We start from the raw sequence: 19,346 nt of genomic DNA on the forward strand, positions 1-19,346 counted from the left end.
TATGCTAAACATTTGAAAAAAGGGTATGTAAAAGTTGAAAATGTCAACAATAAAATCTAATCTTATGCCATAGCGCGTCATTAAAATGTGTGCACAATGCATTACAATAACAAAAACAATGCACGTTAATCGTGGAAATCAGAAAAATCTCATTTGAAAAATTAGCCAGTGCAAAAAGTTTAATGAATGAGCCAAACAACAACAGAAAGTAAGAAAAAAATTGAATCGAACAGATAACAACGCCGGCTTTAAGTGCAAAAAGCAAATGAATCACAACAACATAAGCAACAATAAGCACAAAGAGACAATTTTATGTTGCTGTCAGGGCATAAAATGCGCCAACAACAATTTAAACAGCGACAACAACAACAACAGCGGTGCGGCAAGTAAACAAGTAGCATTAAATGCTTTAGTAACTGACAGCTCTAGCGCTATAAGAAGGGAAAAAATAAACAAGCAACAACAACAACAGCAGCAATAACACAAATAGCGATATGTCGCACACGCACCAGCGGCAGCAGCAACAACCGAAATAATGAGCAACAACAATAGCAACCAGCTTCCGTGCAATGCAATGCCGAAAAAAAGCAAACAAAAATGGCCGCTGCAGCTAACGACCATCGATTGCCCCTGCATTGGCCGTAATAAAAGCATAAAAAAGCCGCAGTAAATGCAGCGGAGTGGCATGGCGGCATGGCGAATAAAAGCAAAAAGGCGTAGAAAAACGGCGCTGCATACTTACAGGCGTGCAGGGGAGTTGCAACTGCGGCGGGGAAAAGTGCGTGCAATGCGAGCAATAAATAAAATTGCAGCGACAGCAGCAGCGCGAACAACAACAGCAAAAAAAAAAAGAACAATAAAAGCGATAAGGCCACCAGTACATGGCGGCAGGAAAATAAATGAAATGAATTGAAATAAAATGAAATAAAGCAAAAAAGCGCAAAAATGCAACTGTGCGTCTGTGTGTGGGTGTGTGTGTGCATATACATGCGCAAAAAAAGTAAAATGTCTCCGCGCTGCCGCACTGTAACAACAAAAAATATAGTGCACAAAATCAACGCAGCTACCCTTACCCCGCTCTCCACCTCCTGCCCGCCCAGCGCCCAAAGCGCCTGCAGATAGGCACCAGCCATCACACCATCACCACTACAACAACCGTCTGTATAGGATGTGCGTTGCACGCATGATGCAACGCAATGCGAACCCGAATATGGCGTGGAGTAAGGGGTTAAACTGCACGCCTTGGCGTTCGTTGCTGTAAGTGCCAGCTGTTTGACAACCGCAAAAATTTTTAATTTAAAAAAATCGACAACAACCGGAAAATGTGCTGCGACAACAACAACAACTATAATAGCTATAGAAAAACGAAAATTGCATTTTTGTTGTAGTTGTTGGAGAAAAAGTGCGGCGCAGGAGAAAACAAAAGCTTAATGAGTAAATTGAGTTGGAAAGCAGCAGAGGTGGCAACGCTTGCTATTTTTATATTTATTTTTGCGTCGACGTTTTGTTGTTTTATTTTAATTGTTTTTGTTGTTTGTGCCGGCCAGCTTGTATGCGTAATTTTTTGTTGTTGTTTTATTTTTATTTAATTTTCAATTCAATGCAGGTTTTTGTTAAAAAGAAAAACAATTATTTATTTGCTTGTTGTTGCTGTTGACTTTATTTCGTTTATTTGTTATATTTCGCCGTTTTTTGTATTGAAAAAGTAGCTGAAAATTAATGTCACGTGAAAAAGAGTTAAGAAAAAACTAATAGGTTTTGCATTCTTAAAACATTTTCAAGCTTTTCAATTTCTGCAAAACCACCAAAAAGTATGCAGAATATACCATCCTACTTTCAAATCTAGTTGCATTATAAATAACCCTGTAGGAATTTTTTCCACATAGAATCGTAATATTGTTGTTGTAAATATTTAAAAAAAAAATTATATATCGGAATTAAAAAATTTTAATTTCGGGATCCCGAATTTTAAAGGTGCAGCCTTAGTTTTTTTTTAAGCAAAACGATACGTTTCTGTAAACATTCTCGAAAAGGATTGATAATTCAGATATTTTGGGATTAAAAAATGTATTTCGGGATCCCTTTCTTTTTATTGTAATATCAATAGCCAATATGCAATAAGGGAATTTGCTCGTAAAATAATCTTAATATTATTGTTGTAAATATACTCGAAAAAAGCTATTTCGCAATTAAAAAATTTTAATTTCGGGATCCCGAATTTTAAATTTTATGTTTCGGAATACCGAATTACACATTTTGGGTATAATTTTTTCGTAGGGAAAATAATTTGTTTTCATTCGTAATGTTTTTTATTCAATATTTTTATAACAAGGTTAACAAGAATAGCAGGATTTTAATGTAATTTCGGGACTTTATTTATAATTTCCAAATTCCGGACTTTAATAATGTCGAATCTGTCCACAAACTAATTATGGATCGAGGCGATAAGTAAACCAATCAGCGTTGAACTAGTTTATAATACCTTAAAGTCTACAGTATGTGATTTTAACACAAATATAATAAAAATTAATTTAAAAAAATAAATAACAAAAAATTTAGTCGAATTTTCAGTTTCAGGCATTTCCACAGGGGTGACGCTACTCTCTAGTACTTTTCTGTTGTTGTAGTTGTTGTTGCATTCGAAATTACAAAGCTGCAACATTTTTGTTGTTGTTGTTGTTGTAGTGGTTTGTGTTGTTGTAGCTTTATTTTGTAATTTGCAAGCTACACTTGTTGTTGCAATAATTCTCGAAAGTGTTGTTATTGCCATAATATTTGTTGTTATTGTTACAGCGAGCTTTATTACTGTAGGCGCGCTTTCGCACCTACCGTGAACCAATACGCGCGCACACACGCATAATTACACAAAAGCATTGCCTACTTTAGGGGGTTGCACTTTACCAAAGTATATAATTATCGCTTATATACCAACGAAAATTATATACTTGACACAAACACACGCGCTGCACATAAGCCGAAATATATTTACATAATTATATGCCTGCGTACAAGTAGTTGTATATACCATATATATATATATGTGTGTGTGTGTTTGTATATAAGCGCGAATATGCAATTTAAAGCATATATACTTATGTACATATGTACATACTCGTATTATATAATTTGTCATGACAGTCGACACGCGATACGCGGAATAGCAGGGGCGGGGAGTGGCGATTAAGCAAATTTCCATATAAATATATATTTGTTTGCTTGTGTATGTGAGTGCGCGATTGTCGTAAAGACGGACAGTTCGCGAGCTGTATTCGCGTATTGTCCGGTGCGTAGTTGTGTAAATATGAGGCTATCGATGCTTAAACCCAACACATACACACACACATACATACATACATGCCAATAATATGTTGTATATACAAAGGAGCGGTTCGGGTAATGGTTGTTGCTTATGTTGCATACTAGGGCTCAGTATGAATGCAACTGCGTATATACATATCTATATACATGTGTGTGTGTGCGTGTGCTGATCGTCGAGTTGAGTGTGGTAGTCTCCAATTTTACATGCACAACTCTCCACTCCCATTTGCTAGCAGCGCCTGCTGACTGCTGACTGATAAATATCTGCATATGCATACATATTTGTAGATGTGTGCAGGTGTGTGTTTGTGAAGGGTCTGCTCTTTGAGGTGGGCTCAATCAAACTCACACAAACGCAACACTTTCTTTACCGCCGCTCATGTGGCAATTTACAGCCCTTCCCCTTTAAACTTCTAGACGGCATTTATGTATATAATTATATGCATATAAGTATACATTTTTCGTTGCCTATCGCTGAGGCGCATCTGCAAATGCATTCTTAATACTTAAGCACAAAGTGGACATGCTAAATGTTTGTATGTGTATGTGTGTGTGTGTATTCACGTTTCCTTTGCCACAAAGTGCGTAGGCTTGCCACATGCAAATACAACGGCAACAACCAAGAACCATATATGCAAATATATGCACACACATATGTACAAACGTTTCTTTTGTATATATGTAGCTATGTGTTAGATTAATATAAAAGCTATATACTTGCATAATTATATACCAAACGTTCTCAATCAATAGGTATACAGCGCAATAGATGCAATAAGCACACATCCTACCCACGCAAACGCACAAACACACAACATATTCATTAAGTTAATGCTTACTGCTAGTGTCTCTATATATGTATGTATATATACATATATATTAGTACTTTTACGTGCCACTGTGCAATGGAAAATTGCATCTGAACTTTAAAATGTGTTGCACATTTCTTCATATTTTCTATTCCCTCAATACAACAACTTTTTCAACAAATACAAGCGCATATATATGGTATGTATTGTATATACATCTTAGCAGAAGCACAAACATACACATGTATTCGCATATGTGTGTTTCTTACCAACAATTTCTAACCCTAGCTTCTTCCCTTAATCTTCGATTTCCCTAGCTTTTGTTTAGCAATCGTTGTAGTTTTCTAATTTTGTCAAATTTCCAGAGCGCTTCTTGCCGCTACCTCTCTCCTCTATATACTTAAATAACCTTTCTCAGATGCACTTTATAGCATTTGCTTACCATTAGGCAAATAATTTTCATGTTCACTAAGATTTCCCTTGGTTGCTGCTCAGAAATTATTTTTGTAGCTATTCACCTATGTTTAACTAGTTTCGGTCTAGTTCACATATGATTAAAAAATTTACGTATTTTTACAACTCCGTCGTTGTACGAAAAATTGCTATAAAAACATATATATAATATATAATTAATAAATATAACAAGTAAGGAAGGGCTAAGTTCGGATGTAACCGAACATTTTATACTCTTGCAAAGTCAAATGGTATACTCGTTTGAGATTTCTTTGTGGATTGACCGATATTTCCAGATATGGGTTTTCACCTAAAAGTGGGCGGTGCCACGCTCACTGACTATTTACCCAGTTATCGCTTGCACGAACCGATCATCTATATACCTAAATGGTATACTCGTATAACCTTATATCTATCTCAATTAGTTAAAGGTGATACAAACAACCGTTAAGTTAACAAAACTATTATACTCTGTAGCAATATGTTGCGAGGGCATAAAAATGTTAATTTACTCTCAAACATTAATAATTAAGCTTAAAAAAGGAAGTTTGATTCTTGATTCCTTAAGGGATGACAAGGGTTTCCTCAAGAAAAAAACAACCTACTTTCAATAATATTTTCTTTTCTTTACATAGAAAAAATTAAATATTTTGCTTTTTATTATTCCAAAGATACATATTTGCAAAGATTTTGTGAAATTTCCAAAGAAAATATTAAAAACTCGGGCATTACGACATAATTTCCGGCAGTGCCTCGTAAAAAAGGTACCACCTCGTTAACAGCAGAACTATACACGGGTTTTAAGTAACTCCCCACATAAGATTACAGATTATATATTAAAATATTTTTAATTAAATTTATTTCATTTTTAAGGCAGCGTTAAAGTTAAGCTATTCGTATCTTTAACTCAGCAATTTGAGGAATTATAATAAAGGAATAAATTTGTGTAGTGATTCACTAAAAGTTATATAATAATACAATAATTGAAATCGAAAGGAAATGTACTACATATATCTTTCTTATTCTAACGCTTTCCATCAAGACATTTTTATAATTTTTCTCTCTCGCCTGCTCTCACTCTCTTCTAATCTCTGTGTGTTTTTAACGTTTTCTAGGGCACAGTCATGAAAAGGTAACTAAAGATAGAAGTAATTCATAGATCTGTGTAGGAAAATAACAAAATCAATCTAGAAATCATTCGAAATAAATGAAAGAATTGTTTTTAAGTATTAGCAAACTAAAAGCAAATTATTCTCCGAAGCAAATTATTTTCACTTTTCGTATTCCAAAGGTGAAATATTTAAGTGATCGAATTTAGAACATTCTATAATTTCGTGATTTCAAATACGGGATTCCGAATTTTTTCGGTATTGGCTTTTGGAATTATATAATTGGAATCTAAACAAAAATATTTCACAAATGAGTTTAGAATTATTAAAATGTAGGAAAAAGCTATAGTTATTTAGTCATCAAAGCTGGAATAATTAAAATGCAACAACAAGAAAAATTGCCATGCAAAAATATTGTCGACCTCGCCTAGTTCTGTACTTTAAGAGTTGCTGAGAGGTTAGCAAAAATTTGACAACTATATACTGTAATGATTACAATAATTATCACCAATGATTACAATAATCATCAGCATTGAATACGATATTTACCAGCAATGATTACAGTAATTACTAGTAATCATTAACTAATTACCAGAAATTATTACTGTAACTACCAGTAATGATTAGAGTAATCATTACAAATGATTACGACATTTACCAGTAGTAATTACAGTATTTACCAGTAATCATTACATCATTTATCAGCAATATTCACCAGCAATGATTACAGTAATTACCGTTACCACTTATGATTACAGTATTTATTAGTAATGATTACAAAAATTATTAGCAATGATTACAATATTTACTAGTAATGATTGCATTAATTAACAGTAATCATTACACTAACTATCAGTAACAATTACACTAATTATCAGTACTAATTACTGTAATTAGCAGTAATTATTACATTGTTACCAATAATGTTTACAGTAATTATCAGTAATAATTGCCGTAATTACCAGTAATATTTACAGTAATTATAAGTTATGATTACAGTAATTACCAAAAATTTTAACAGTAATTATCAGTAATAATTACAATAAATACTAGTAATGTTTACAATACCCACCTATAATGATTACCTTTATCATAATAAACGAATTTACTTTCCAAAACCAAAAAAATCTGCTGGGAAATGTAGCTAAGTAACACATAAATATCTTACGCTCATATATGTATAACAGCATGTATTTAATATATAATACAAGTACATTTATATATGTTACATATATGTATATATACTTAGGCACTGGTCATACATTGAAATTTAATTATTTCAAATTTTAATACAAAACACAAATTTAAATTTATATTTTCAACTTATTCAACTATAGCAGACAAGTTCTTGTATAAACATTACTTACTACATACATACATACATGTCAAACATATACATACGCTTTACTGCTTTATTACGAAATTTGTTTTTGTTGCTGGCACATCTTGAGTGCAATCTTATAAGGAGCCTACGCACAAAAATCTATAGGCCGATCACCTCAAAAGCGCCTTTGCCTGGACATTTCTGCAATTTTCTAATATCGGACTCGAACGCTTTTGTTTGTATTTAATAACTATGTTTAAATGTCTGTGTATGTGTGTATGTACGTGCGTATGTATGTAAGCGCTGTGCAACTACTTCAAAATTTTCTCAACATTTTCATTTAATTGCATTGGCCACAGACACAGACGCTCTTGCAAACAGTCATACATATATTTATATATATATATATATATATATATAATAGAAGCCATTGTGAACACACAGTCACACATACAAATGTATAATACATTATTTTATATGCATTATATGCTTATAAGATTTCCTCTGTAATTTTCAATCATTTCTAAATTTCTAATAACCGACCATAAGCAGCATTTGTGCATATGTGAATGTGCGCCGTTATTGATATATAAATGTCGGTGCATTATATGCGCGTGCATATGTATGTATGCACTACCAAGCAAATGCCTCAAGTAGCTGCAACTGAAATTCTTTCTCTGCTGCAATAATAAAATGCATATACAAATAAATATATTTATATATAATATGTATACATATTTGCTTGCATTTCTTTGAGTTGTTGTTATTGTAGTAATATTATTCCGGCAAGATTTTGTAATAATATTATTGAAGAAATATCGAAATTGTCATCGACTTCAACGAAACTCATTTAAAATTAACACTACACAGATTTTTCATTTTGATTTTACTGTATGTGTGTTTGCGTGCAAGTTGGTGTGTGCATTCAAGCAAACACAAGCATGCTCTTTTGCGTTTAAACATACTACTGTTAGAGTACATACTTAGCTGTTGCATTATATATAGACAATGCACTTCTACAAAGAAATTTTATTTTTTTTTTCTGCAAATTTACATAATTTATATTAATAAGCAGAGCATTTTCTAAGCCGATTTTAAATGAAGACTACAAAGATCAACATTTTCAATTATGTTGTGACTTGCCAGTCTCAGTGAAGATTTTACTATCAGAGAAGTTTTTTCAAATGTTCGTAGCTTGCTTTTTTCTACCCACGCTTGAAATTATTTTATAGGCTTTCAAAGAGTGTACCGCGCGTGACGCTGCTTACAAGAAATACTGGAATAAACAACAAAAGCGACATAGTTTTTAACCAGATACCGAAGTAATCTACCTTCCTACCAGAAACTCTTTTGAAACCTTTTAGTGTATACTTTTGTTGTATTAACATAATTAATAACAATTAACAAGGCTTACAAGTTAGCTTTCTATAGTTTCCAATTAAGAAGATCTTCTCGTATCTTCTCTTTTTTAAGGTGTTTTATTTACTTGTGAATTTCAAAGAACAATTTTTTCGTATGTATATCGAATGCACACATATTTTAGAATATTCCCTAAAAATTTGAAGTTGATTCGAGAAATAGTTTTGGCGATATAAGTGTATATGAAAAAATGTTTTAATACAATACATATACTTGTACATATATGCATATGTGTATATATATAGTTGTTGCATATCTGCCGTTAAACTCAAATTTCGGGGATAAATCCAATGTTGTCATAACTGCCAAGTTTTATTTGGAAAGATGACAGGGTGTTTAATGTTCTTACATCTTCATGATTTGCGTTTAAATCATTTTATAGTCGCAGCGACCTCTGCGGTAAATTTGCCATACAAGCTCCATAGGTGTGAAAATTGGCTGGTGCAGGTAAATTGACTTAATGACGCCATTGCCGGTAAAGTGCTGTTGTGAAAGAGAAAAGCTTTTTGGTGCTTGCGACATCTAGCGGAGCATAGCAATAATAAGTACCACCAGAACAGAGAATGTTAATAAATTTATAATTATATTCATTAACATTCTCTGCTTCCAGTATATATAAATTGGCTTTTTGCGATTTTCGTTAAATTCAGAAAAATTGTATATATCTATATTACTGAGACATATAATAGGGAGAGATACCATTAGATTTCAAAGAAGTGAAATCATATATCAAATACTAAGTTTGATGTAAGAATAAATATCTGCACAAACATAAAACTCTTTTACACATGTCTATATAGGGACATAGTGCAATTCCACATAGGAGATGGGTTATATTTTCTTGTACTAGCAACGAGGGTTATGGTTTAGCAGCTTCTAAAGAAACTATACTCTCCGTAAAGCCGACTCGTCGCGAATTCGGCGGTGTTTTTTTTACGAGAAGATCGAGTCTGAACGTTATACAGTCATGTATCGATCCACTGGTTACCGTCGTCAAGTACTATGTAAAGAGTATATTTCATCAAGGCTTATACGTTTATAATGATCAGAATACATTCAGTGAAAAAATTCACTTACTTCGCCCCACCTCTGCTGGTCTCCCATAGAAACTCGTGTAATGTTTATGCTAAACCCGTCCCGTAGATTCTAGACATTTTGGTATAGTCCTTTAATTTAAGCGCTTTTCTTCGCTGCTGTTCTGGCTGGCTCTCTGCGCTTTCATGGATTTGTTGGCTATTCCGCCCATCGCATTCAACTGCTCTTTTGATTTTTCATCACTATTTGGGCTAATAAGTGTTCAGGATTGAGTCTAAATCAAATGTAATCTATTTTATAAGTATCGCCTTTGTTTTCGTATTGTCAACAGTGTATGCTGTACATTCGCGATGGTCTCGTCTCCGCAAATGTCGCATATGCCCCTATCGTGTTTGAATCGTTTAAAATATGCTTTAAAATATCTATGTCCTGTGAGATTTTAGGTTAAGTAAAAATCTACTTCAATGTGCGTCCATTTCAACTGACTTCCCAATATTTTTGCTAGCTCTTTGCCATTTCTGATCGAGCACTTTCGTTTAGGATCCCCAATGGCAAATCTGTTACAGGCTTCTTAATTTCTTTGATTAAGAGATCTATTGGGTATAATCCCACGTTTGTAAGGGCAGCAGCTTCTGTTAACGTACGAAACACAGATTATACTCTAAGTGCTAAGATATTATTTCGAGTGCTTTTTTTATGCTTAAGGGCAGTGGACTTTAAAACACCAGCAGAGAAGACTCCTCTCCTATTTTGTTTTGATTCTCGGGTATTCAGCAACGTTCGGGTTGAAGCTCTACATATTTTCGAAACGTTTTCACATGAGTAGGCCAAATGTTCCTTAAAGAACATTCTTGGATCTAGAACAATTCCCAAGTATTTAATGGTTAGTTGTTTAGTTATACTAAAACCTTTTATACTGCAGGTATGTAGGTCCGTGAAATAATCGTTGGTCCGTAAGATTAATAATGGGACAAAAAGAATCTCCTGACAAAAAAATCTCATCGTTAAACACATCAGTCGAACCTTCCTGCTTCTCAGAATAATACAGGGAACTCAAGTAAATAAAGATGTGACCGCGATCTCAACAGGAACTCGAACTTTGTAAACGTCGGAGGTCCCATAAAGTTTATATATAAATGATACAGGTGACGTGCTGGATCGATTTAGCCATCTTCGTGTGTTCTTCTGTGTATACGCGAATTAGCCACTCAGTTTTTGAGATATCGATCTGAAATTTTGTACACGTCCTTTTATTCCATGTGAGCCTGCGCCTATTAGTCGGAACTACAGATATCAGACCACTATAGCATATAGCTGCCATACAAACGGATCGATAAAACTCAGGTCCTTGTAAGAAAATTTTTTTTATCTTTTTATCTTTTATCTGCACGAAATTCGGTATAGCTTCCTTTCCAAGCCAATGTTACAATCTTCAAACAAATTGTTTCTATCAGATCACTTTAAGATATAGCTGCTATTAATCCAGATCTTGTTATACCATTTTATGCTAAAGATAATGTACATGTGATATTTTTTTATGGCTTCGGTGCTGTCGCATGTAACGGTCTTACTTGTTTTAACCATTATTCGTTTTGATAATATGCCATGAATTCAATGCATCAGCTTTCAAAGGATTACAAGCGGAGTATTAAAATAATATAACCGAAATTTTCCCAATGAACGCGTGTTAATAAACTAATGCTAATTAAAATTCATGCTGTTGAAAATTAGGCGCAGTATATATATTTGAAATCTGTGTCTAAATTCTCAAAACAACAAAAACAAAAATCAAATAAAAATAATAAGCATTTGAATTCTTTTGAAAATATGCACATAAATGAAATTATTTTAGCACAGCAATTCGCAAATAAATTTACAAACACACCCACATGGGTATACACATGCAAAGTCACGAGTCCAACCGCAGACCTCACACAAACACTTGCTGGCATACGCATTAATCATTTGCCCAGCCACCCCCCAACAAGCTGAAACGCATCAAACCAGATGCACACAGCAACCCCACAATGCATTCGTTAGATACACAAAAATATATTCGTAACCCAACACATATGTACATACGCATACGCGCACATACACAAGCGGATTTCGAAAATCATTTTCACTTTCATTCCAGTTTCCCATAAAACTTACAACGAACTTTGCGGCCACCCACCACTGCGCCCGCTTAAAACCGGTCTCCAGTGCGTTGGTGAACCTCACTCAACCCAACTGCGGTTACCCTGTACACCGGCAGCGAAATCACGTGCTCGTTAACCCCACAGCGTCTATCGGCGATGTGCTCTGAGAGCCACTCCAACGTCTATCCCGGTCTCATTCGCTTAATTTTCGCTCCACCACCTCCGACTGTACATACCCGGCTACCGCTAATCACTTATACCGGCTATAACGGCATTTTACACAACAGCTGTTTATGCCGACGAGGCGCTTGGCAACAATTTTCCAATGTCGTCAATGTCGTTTGCCGTCGGTGACTTCCAGCTGAAAATACCATCGTGCCATAGATTGGGAGCGCAAGGTGTTTTGTAAAATTACACAAATACTTATGCCTGCGTATAACTGTTGTGAGCAACACCTGCTGGGGGAAGCCGAAATTTGTAGCGCTCACCCTTTGCTTTGTTAGTGTTATGATACTACTAATTCAAAGATTAATGCTACGCTCTTTTACACACACTTTCTCTCTCTCTCTCTCTGTCGCTTTTTATATTCAGGATGCTTCCAGGGTGCTAGCTTTCTCTCATACGCTTAATTGTTGGTTTAAAAATAGCTTTATTACAAAATGCCTATATTTAGGTACTCACCCTTGCGCTGGTTGCTCACACTCTGCTCTCAGCAATGCTCTTTTTCTCTATCTGTTCCGCTGGCTGACCAAACATTTGTGGTCCTATGTGACCCTAAATACAGTTAATAACCATATACAGTTTTAGCACCCACGTGATAGATGCGTACAGTGTCTCGAAGGCAGAAAAATTTACGAAAATTAAAAATCTCTTGTATTGGTTGATAGTCATTAGAATTCTTTCCATGTTTCATTGGAAAGTATTTTTAAACTGTAAGATTTAGTATGAAATCTGTAAATATTGAGCACTTTCTTAACTGGCTGTCTGTTATGAAGAGTTAGACCTTTCATTTCTAACTCTAACGCCAGATTATATCTGTATATATTTAGTCGACAATATTTATAGTATATATTATTTTTAGGTAGTTATTTCGGGCTTATCATTCAATCTCCAAGTCTCTCCTCTCTAACACACTCAGAACCAACGAAAGGGTTTTTCTCCAAATCTGCAACCCTCAGTAAGTGGCTACATTTAATTTTTTTGTTGAAGCAGATACATACATATGTAATTCAAACAAACAAACTTTGCTCTCATTAACACTTCAAAACTCTCCCACCATCACCCACGCTCAAAAAAAGCTACAGTGCTCCATCACTATTACCCTACACTAGGCCACCTTATAGGGGTCGTTGTTCGTTGCCAAGCATAATAAAATAAAACAATCTCTTTCAGTAGAAAGAAGTAAATGTTAGTCTTCTCGCCCTTACCAAGTCCACTTTGAAGGTAGTTAGGTATAACGTGCTTTGTACGTCAACAGCACGAGCAGCACCAGGCAGCGCGGCGACTTACCAGCTGTTCCAACGAGCTCACGTGCACAACATGTGCCGATATGTGAGAGCGAGCTTTGCAGCTTCTGTAAAAATATGTCTCGCAAAAATTTTGTTTAGCTTTGGTTGTGCTCAAGAGTATGTGCAGTGTAACATGTTGGCTCGACGGGCCTCATTTGCTGAATCAAACAAGTATACTATAAAGATTGATGATCTGATCCATCTTGCATTTATTTAATCTTAGAATTAAGTAGTTGTAGTCGAATGCTTATGCTTATGTTAAGAGAGTTTCTTAAAAAGCGAGCTATGAGATATTTCTATAAGTGAGTGAGTTAGTTTTAACTCCTTGTTCAAGAAAGCTTCACAGTTCTATTCTAATTATGTTATTGTTAGAGCAAGCCTGTTTCTGAACTACGATATTCAATGTTTTACTCCGCTGGATACCATATCATACGCAATTGATGTCTTTTAGGTCAGTATACTGCTGCTAATATTTCCTTATCAAATACAAACCGCAAGATAAATGGGTGTATGCAGCAAAAATGTTGGTACCATACTTTTCATGTGCCAAGGTAAATTTGGCTATGATTGAGCTGACTAAACTCTTTGAACCTTATCTTCAAGTGTTTAATGTAGCTTTTTATCAAAACTTACAGTCTCATCTGCTTCTGACAGATTTTTTGATTAGATTAATATTGGCGAATCTTTCCACAAATCTGAAATTTTCATCGGAATTTTAGAGAGTACCTAAAAAGCTTACAGCTTTCGACCGCTACCAATAGATTTTTTGAATATAGATAGATCCATATAGATGAACTTTTTCACATATTTAAAGTCTTCACCGAAACCTTAGAGCGAGCTTAATAAGCTTACAGCGTTCATTCGTTTCTAATCGCTTTTTTGATTTGATCAATATTGATGAACCTTACCACAAATCTAAAATCTATTTAGTAATTTATTTATCGTAACCTTAGGGAAAGCTTAAAAACCTTAAAGTGAGCTTAAAAATCTTTTACAGCTTTCGTTCGCTACTGATAGCTTTTCAATTTTATCATAATTTCTATATAACTCAAATATTTAACGGAAATTTAGAGTGAGCTTAAAAAGCTCATCTTCTGGTGTTTTCTAAATCTTACTCTCAGAGAAAGACAAATTTCGAGCTTTTTTCTTGTTATTAGCATGTTTTTATTTTTTATAATTTTTTTTTGGTAAAAAACAAGTACATTTTACGAATGTGGAAAACCGGTTTCCTTTACTTTATTAAAGAAATTTATATATGTGCATAAATATACTGCAAAATGCAGCGAAAAATTGAAAATTGTAATTAGTACATAGAAATGTATAAGGATATTTAATATTTTTATGAAAATACTACGAATTTCTGCTGAAGCTTCAGCGAAGTATGCTTAGAATATAAAAAATATATATGCGTAACAGTTTTTCAACCAAATTTGGCAAAAACAAAACTTAAACGGGAATGCGCGCTCTCCCCGAAACTATAACAAATTAAAGCTAATAAAAAGCACTAACATACTAGTATATGTGTGGTAAGCTTTAAAGCTCACCAAGAATTGGAAAAAAGAGAAAAGCAAAAACAATAACTTTCACACGAGCGGAAAGTAGAAGCGTACATAAATTAAATTACTAAACTAATAAAGCTAAAATATATTATTTTGTTTACTTAACATTTAACTAAGTATGTGTGCGTAAATTGAAAAAACGCTAGGCAATATAGAACCGTTCATTTTTACTTTTTTTCGAGAGAAAAATTTTGAATTTGAAATTTGTCTGCAATTAATTTTGAACTAGTCCATATAGGTTGCGTAAGTGACTGTCTGATCGACGACTGGATAAGAATTCATCAGAATAAGTTCACCAGCGTCGTCATCAGGCAAAACCTCGATACGTTCTTTGATTGTGTGAGGTGGCGGTACAGGACGCTTGAAAACAATCGCCGCACCAACCATTATATATATGACAGAGAGCGCCATCAGCATGGGGAAGGAAAAGACAATGCGCGCCATAAGTATTTTTTGCTTTTTGCCAGCGCCTGCAATTGAGGGGATGAAGGATCCTGCAAGAATAAATAAAATAAATTAACGAAAACAAATTAGCTGTGTTGGGATTGAAAGTATTTTTTAGGAGCTTCCTCTCTAGGAAAAGAAATGGACGTTTTTTGGGAGAGCGCCGACCACAAACTGTAAACTTTTCAGCTATCGTAATAAGTTGGCTTTGTGACATCAGTAAACCAATTAATTTTGTGAAACAAAGTGAGACGGAAACAGCGATAACATAAGCTTTACTCTCACTTGCACTTTTACTTATAAAAAGCTTTCGAAAAGCTCCACTACTCACCATTCATACTCTTCGATTCGCAACGCTCACCGATGTAGCCATCAGCGCAAATACACGAATGTATCGTATCATTGCCGATGGGATAACGAAAGCAGCGACCACGATTCAAACAGAATTCGGTATTGAACTGACCGCTGCAGGGAAGCGACAAGAGATCGCGCACAGTCTTCAAGTCGTTCATAACATTCTCCATACCATCACCAGCACTATTGGTAATGATTGTGGGGGTAGGTGTCGGCATTGTTGTGGAGCTCGACTGTACACTCTGTGGTTCATCCACAACAGCAGAGCTTCGCGCCCTTTGTGTTGTACTGATCTCACTCTCAGCGCGTGTGCTTTGCTGAGCGATTGTAGTCGCCGCCGTTGTTTGAGGTGTGGTTGAGTGTCGCATAGTAGTACTGCTTATGCTTGTCGTACTCATCTTCGTAGTAGTTGTCGTTGTTGTTGTGTCGAAAGCTGCTGCATCGAATATACCAAGCAAACTCTCAAATGAGTCACTACCGAAGTTCCCCAACTGCATTGCAGCACCGAATATTTCCGTTTCGGTGCTATTCTCCTCATGTTCATTCTCACTCCTGGAGCGCGTGTGCTCAGCTGTATAGTTTTTTATAAAGTCAATATCGCTTTTGACTAATTCCACATAATGTGGTATTTTTTGTTGTTGCTGCTGCTGTTGTTGGTGTTGTTGCTGTTGCAACTGCTCGTTATCATCGTGTTCGTAATCATAATCATCGCTTTGCGAATGGTGCAAACGCTGTTGTTGTACGATTTGCAGTGTGTGTTCCTTGAGCAGTAATAATCGGCTCGAACAACAATCTGTACAGAAACGGGCAATGTGGAAAATTTTCATTAGTCGTAGTTAGATTTTTATATCTATAGAGGATATTTGAAATGTATGATCGATGTCGATATTTGAATGATTGTGATACAAAAAACAGTGCAAACAGACAGCTTTCAAGTCATGATGGAACTTAGAAATGATATTCTTTAAATTATTAACACTAAATTACTTCTCAGTTTATTACCAATTGAGCTACAACTTTAAAATAGAGAAAAACTTCGATTAGTGTAAGGGCATCCAAAATAAAAACCGATTACGAAAATTATGAACTTCTGGAACATTGTTGCAACCAATTTAAATTAGATAACCTAATAATCATACCTTAGAATATGATTTGGCGATGTTCTCACTATTACTCTGAGGGATGTGGGTGGGCTTACAGTTCCGATCAAGATCTTAAAAGCGTTTTTCAAATCGCTGTGTCCAATAAGCAGGATATAAAAACTTTCAGGTGTATTCTGGATTGAACATTTTTTTTATAAAAGCCGTCAGACCTTTCAAAACTTTATATCTTCTGTAAAATCGAGGCACACAACCCTCTCTGAAACATAGCAGCGCGATAAGATAACTAGATCTAGAAAGGGTGAAATGAGCATTCTTGTAATAAAATTTAATATTTATAGAAGGCGTCAGACCTTTCAAGAAAACGAGTATCATGTGTAAAATCGAGGCACACAACACTTTTTGGAACAAAAGATCGCTTTAGTTCTCGAAAAGGGGAAATGCCATTGTTATACTGTCAACTATTTTAAACGCTTAAGTGCTGAAATAGATTAGATCTGTGATTCGCAATCACTTATTCATAAAAATCTTGGAGCGATTGAGAAAAGCATAAATCCATAATTGAAATTTTGGACGACATACTCATACCGGTTATACGGTATTTGGTATCTGCGGTATAAAATTGTTATATAAGAAAACTACAGCAAGAAATAATCAGTTTAAGATTCTTCACGTATAATATTCGAGTTTACATCTCCAATTTAAAATTTTAAAAGTTTGCACGATCAGATGCTGAGAAAGTCTGTTCGAAGCGCCGATTGCCACAATCTGATCTGCTGATCGCATCATCGCGGTGATTGATCGACATGATCACTTCGAAAATTACTACGGAAGTTGAAGAATTAAAGTTACTGAAATTTATTAAAAAAAGAGTGCTCAAAGAAATTATTATTATAAAACACGTATGTTATTCTTAAAAATATGAGCTCAATGGAAGTTTATTGCCAGGATAGTTATCGATATTAATTAAATCGATAGAATTGAGCCTACATAACAAGATAAAGATCTTCGTAATTTTGTGTTTGTTTACAGCTTAAAAAAATTGCCAAAGTATGAGATACCTAGTATACGTGAGAACGAAGCTTCGTCGTGGTCTTGACTCGCCACAACTATTGCTTGCCTTCACAACTGTTAAAAGGCCTAGGTGAAAAGAATGTGAGGTTGTGGAAGTGACAAAAGAGTTTTTTAAATAATATTTGAAGATACTCGTGCATTTTTATTTGAGCAACCAACGACCTCATGAAACTCTAATGAGTCAAATCACTCGGTAGACATGTCCATTTAAGGTATATTTTCAATAATTTTTATAGCTGTGTATATAGCTTTCATAAGTAAACAGTTTTCATAAACATTTTCGTTGAAGTTTCTACTCTGTGAGTAAGAACGCTGCGGCTGAATTTATTCGCTGGCGTCTAGATCGCACACTTCCTTCGACAACAAAGAAAACGCTTTCGTCGATATAAACTATGAGCAGAAGTGTGTTGTGTTGTTGTGTGAGTGTGTGTACGTACCCGTAACTGCGACGATTGTTGACAGCATGAAAATTACTCTCAGCAAATTTTCCGAAATTTGCATTATGCCAATATTATGCGGTCATAAACGATATTCACCACACTGAGAACGTGTGTGGCGAATAAGCGTGGTGCGAGAAGAAAACAATGCGAAAAAGTCAAATAAAGTGGATTTTCAATATCGAATTGAAAAACAAAAACAGAAATCCAAACAGTAATTCAGACAGCAGCAGGCGACGACGACGAGCAGTGAAGCGCCAAAAATCCAAATGAAAATCGGGAGGTTAATTGAAGGTGATGCTACTGCAGCAATACGATCGTGCGCTACACGTGTAACAACAAAAATTCGTTGCAAATATAAACAGGAAAAATGCGCAAGATTTGCATACTCATACACTGTGAGAAATGCTATGCGCTTTGGCGTAGAAAAGTTTAGACAAAAAGTTCTATGTCAATGTTGGAACGCGAATACTGGAACAACACACTGCGCGATTCAGGAGAGCGAGAGACACGCGTTGGCATTTAGTATGAGTCACATAACCGCAAATATGTGGCGCTTTGTTTTACTACTTTATTTTTTTTGTTTATTACATATCTTAATTCACCACTTTTAAAATTGAAAACCACTTTATTTAAATCAGTTTTTTTTTTTGAAATTTGTTTTGAAAATTTAATAAACTTTATATTTACACGAAGCGCAAAACTACTCGCTACGTAGTAATTGCTTGGACGCGTACGCGTACGTCGAATCCCGTTGCTCGTCAATGGGCGCACAAAATGAGACTGTGGTGAATGGGCGGCGCGAGCATGGTGACAGGCCGCAGCGGATCCACAATTCGTTCATAGCAGATCGCGCACAGCGTCCATTGCGTTGAATGCCATTTCACTCCTTTTCATTTTCGTTACGATTTTAGAGAGACACGCGTTGTTGCGCCCGAATTGTGGGTGAAGGCGGAGCTGAAGGCAGCGGATAATTTAAGGTGTGCGCGTGGGAGCATCGCGCTGGCTTCAGGGAATGCCAAAATAGCTTTTATTAGCGTAGACGCTTTTATTTCAGAACAATTTGTGCGTTGTTTTGTGGGCGCGGGGGAGGTGGTTAAGTGTTTGCGGTGCGGTGGAGCGTCGAAAGTGAATGAAAATTATTGCATTTTATGTTTATTTGTTTTTTATGCGATTAAAGCATTACAAATGGAAAATCGTTAGGTGAGTGATAGACAAGATAGACAAAATGTTTAAGGTGTTGTTGGAGGTTCTGCGATGAG

The 19,346-nt window shown here is 35.3% G+C and overlaps 1 protein-coding gene across 1 annotated transcript; it reads right to left on the bottom strand.

Moving 5' to 3' along the window:
- Nucleotides 1–14,256: 14,256 nt before the first annotated feature.
- On the bottom strand, nucleotides 14,257–18,875 carry grk (gurken). The gene is made up of 3 exons (XM_014231135.3): nucleotides 18,085–18,875; nucleotides 15,451–16,266; nucleotides 14,257–15,169 (listed from the first exon to the last, which is right to left on the bottom strand). The coding sequence occupies exons 1-3, from the start codon at nucleotides 18,146–18,148 to the stop codon at nucleotides 14,901–14,903; spliced, it is 1,149 nt and encodes a 382-aa protein (XP_014086610.2). The 5' UTR covers nucleotides 18,149–18,875; the 3' UTR covers nucleotides 14,257–14,900.
- Nucleotides 18,876–19,346: the final 471 nt, after the last annotated feature.

Source organism: Bactrocera oleae, chromosome 3, assembly GCF_042242935.1.
Source record: "Bactrocera oleae isolate idBacOlea1 chromosome 3, idBacOlea1, whole genome shotgun sequence".
Taxonomy (NCBI): domain Eukaryota; kingdom Metazoa; phylum Arthropoda; class Insecta; order Diptera; family Tephritidae; genus Bactrocera; species Bactrocera oleae.

Bases quoted from the DNA above. Each gene is read 5' to 3' on its own strand.
- grk (XM_014231135.3), bottom strand. From the start codon at position 18,148: ATGCAAATTTCGGAAAATTTGCTGAGAGTAATTTTCATGCTGTCAACA. The intron at 16,267-18,084 runs GTACGTACACAC...GTTTCTGTACAG, and splicing joins AACAATCGTCGCAGTTACGG to ATTGTTGTTCGAGCCGATTA. The intron at 15,170-15,450 runs GTGAGTAGTGGA...TTATTCTTGCAG, and splicing joins CGAATCGAAGAGTATGAATG to GATCCTTCATCCCCTCAATT.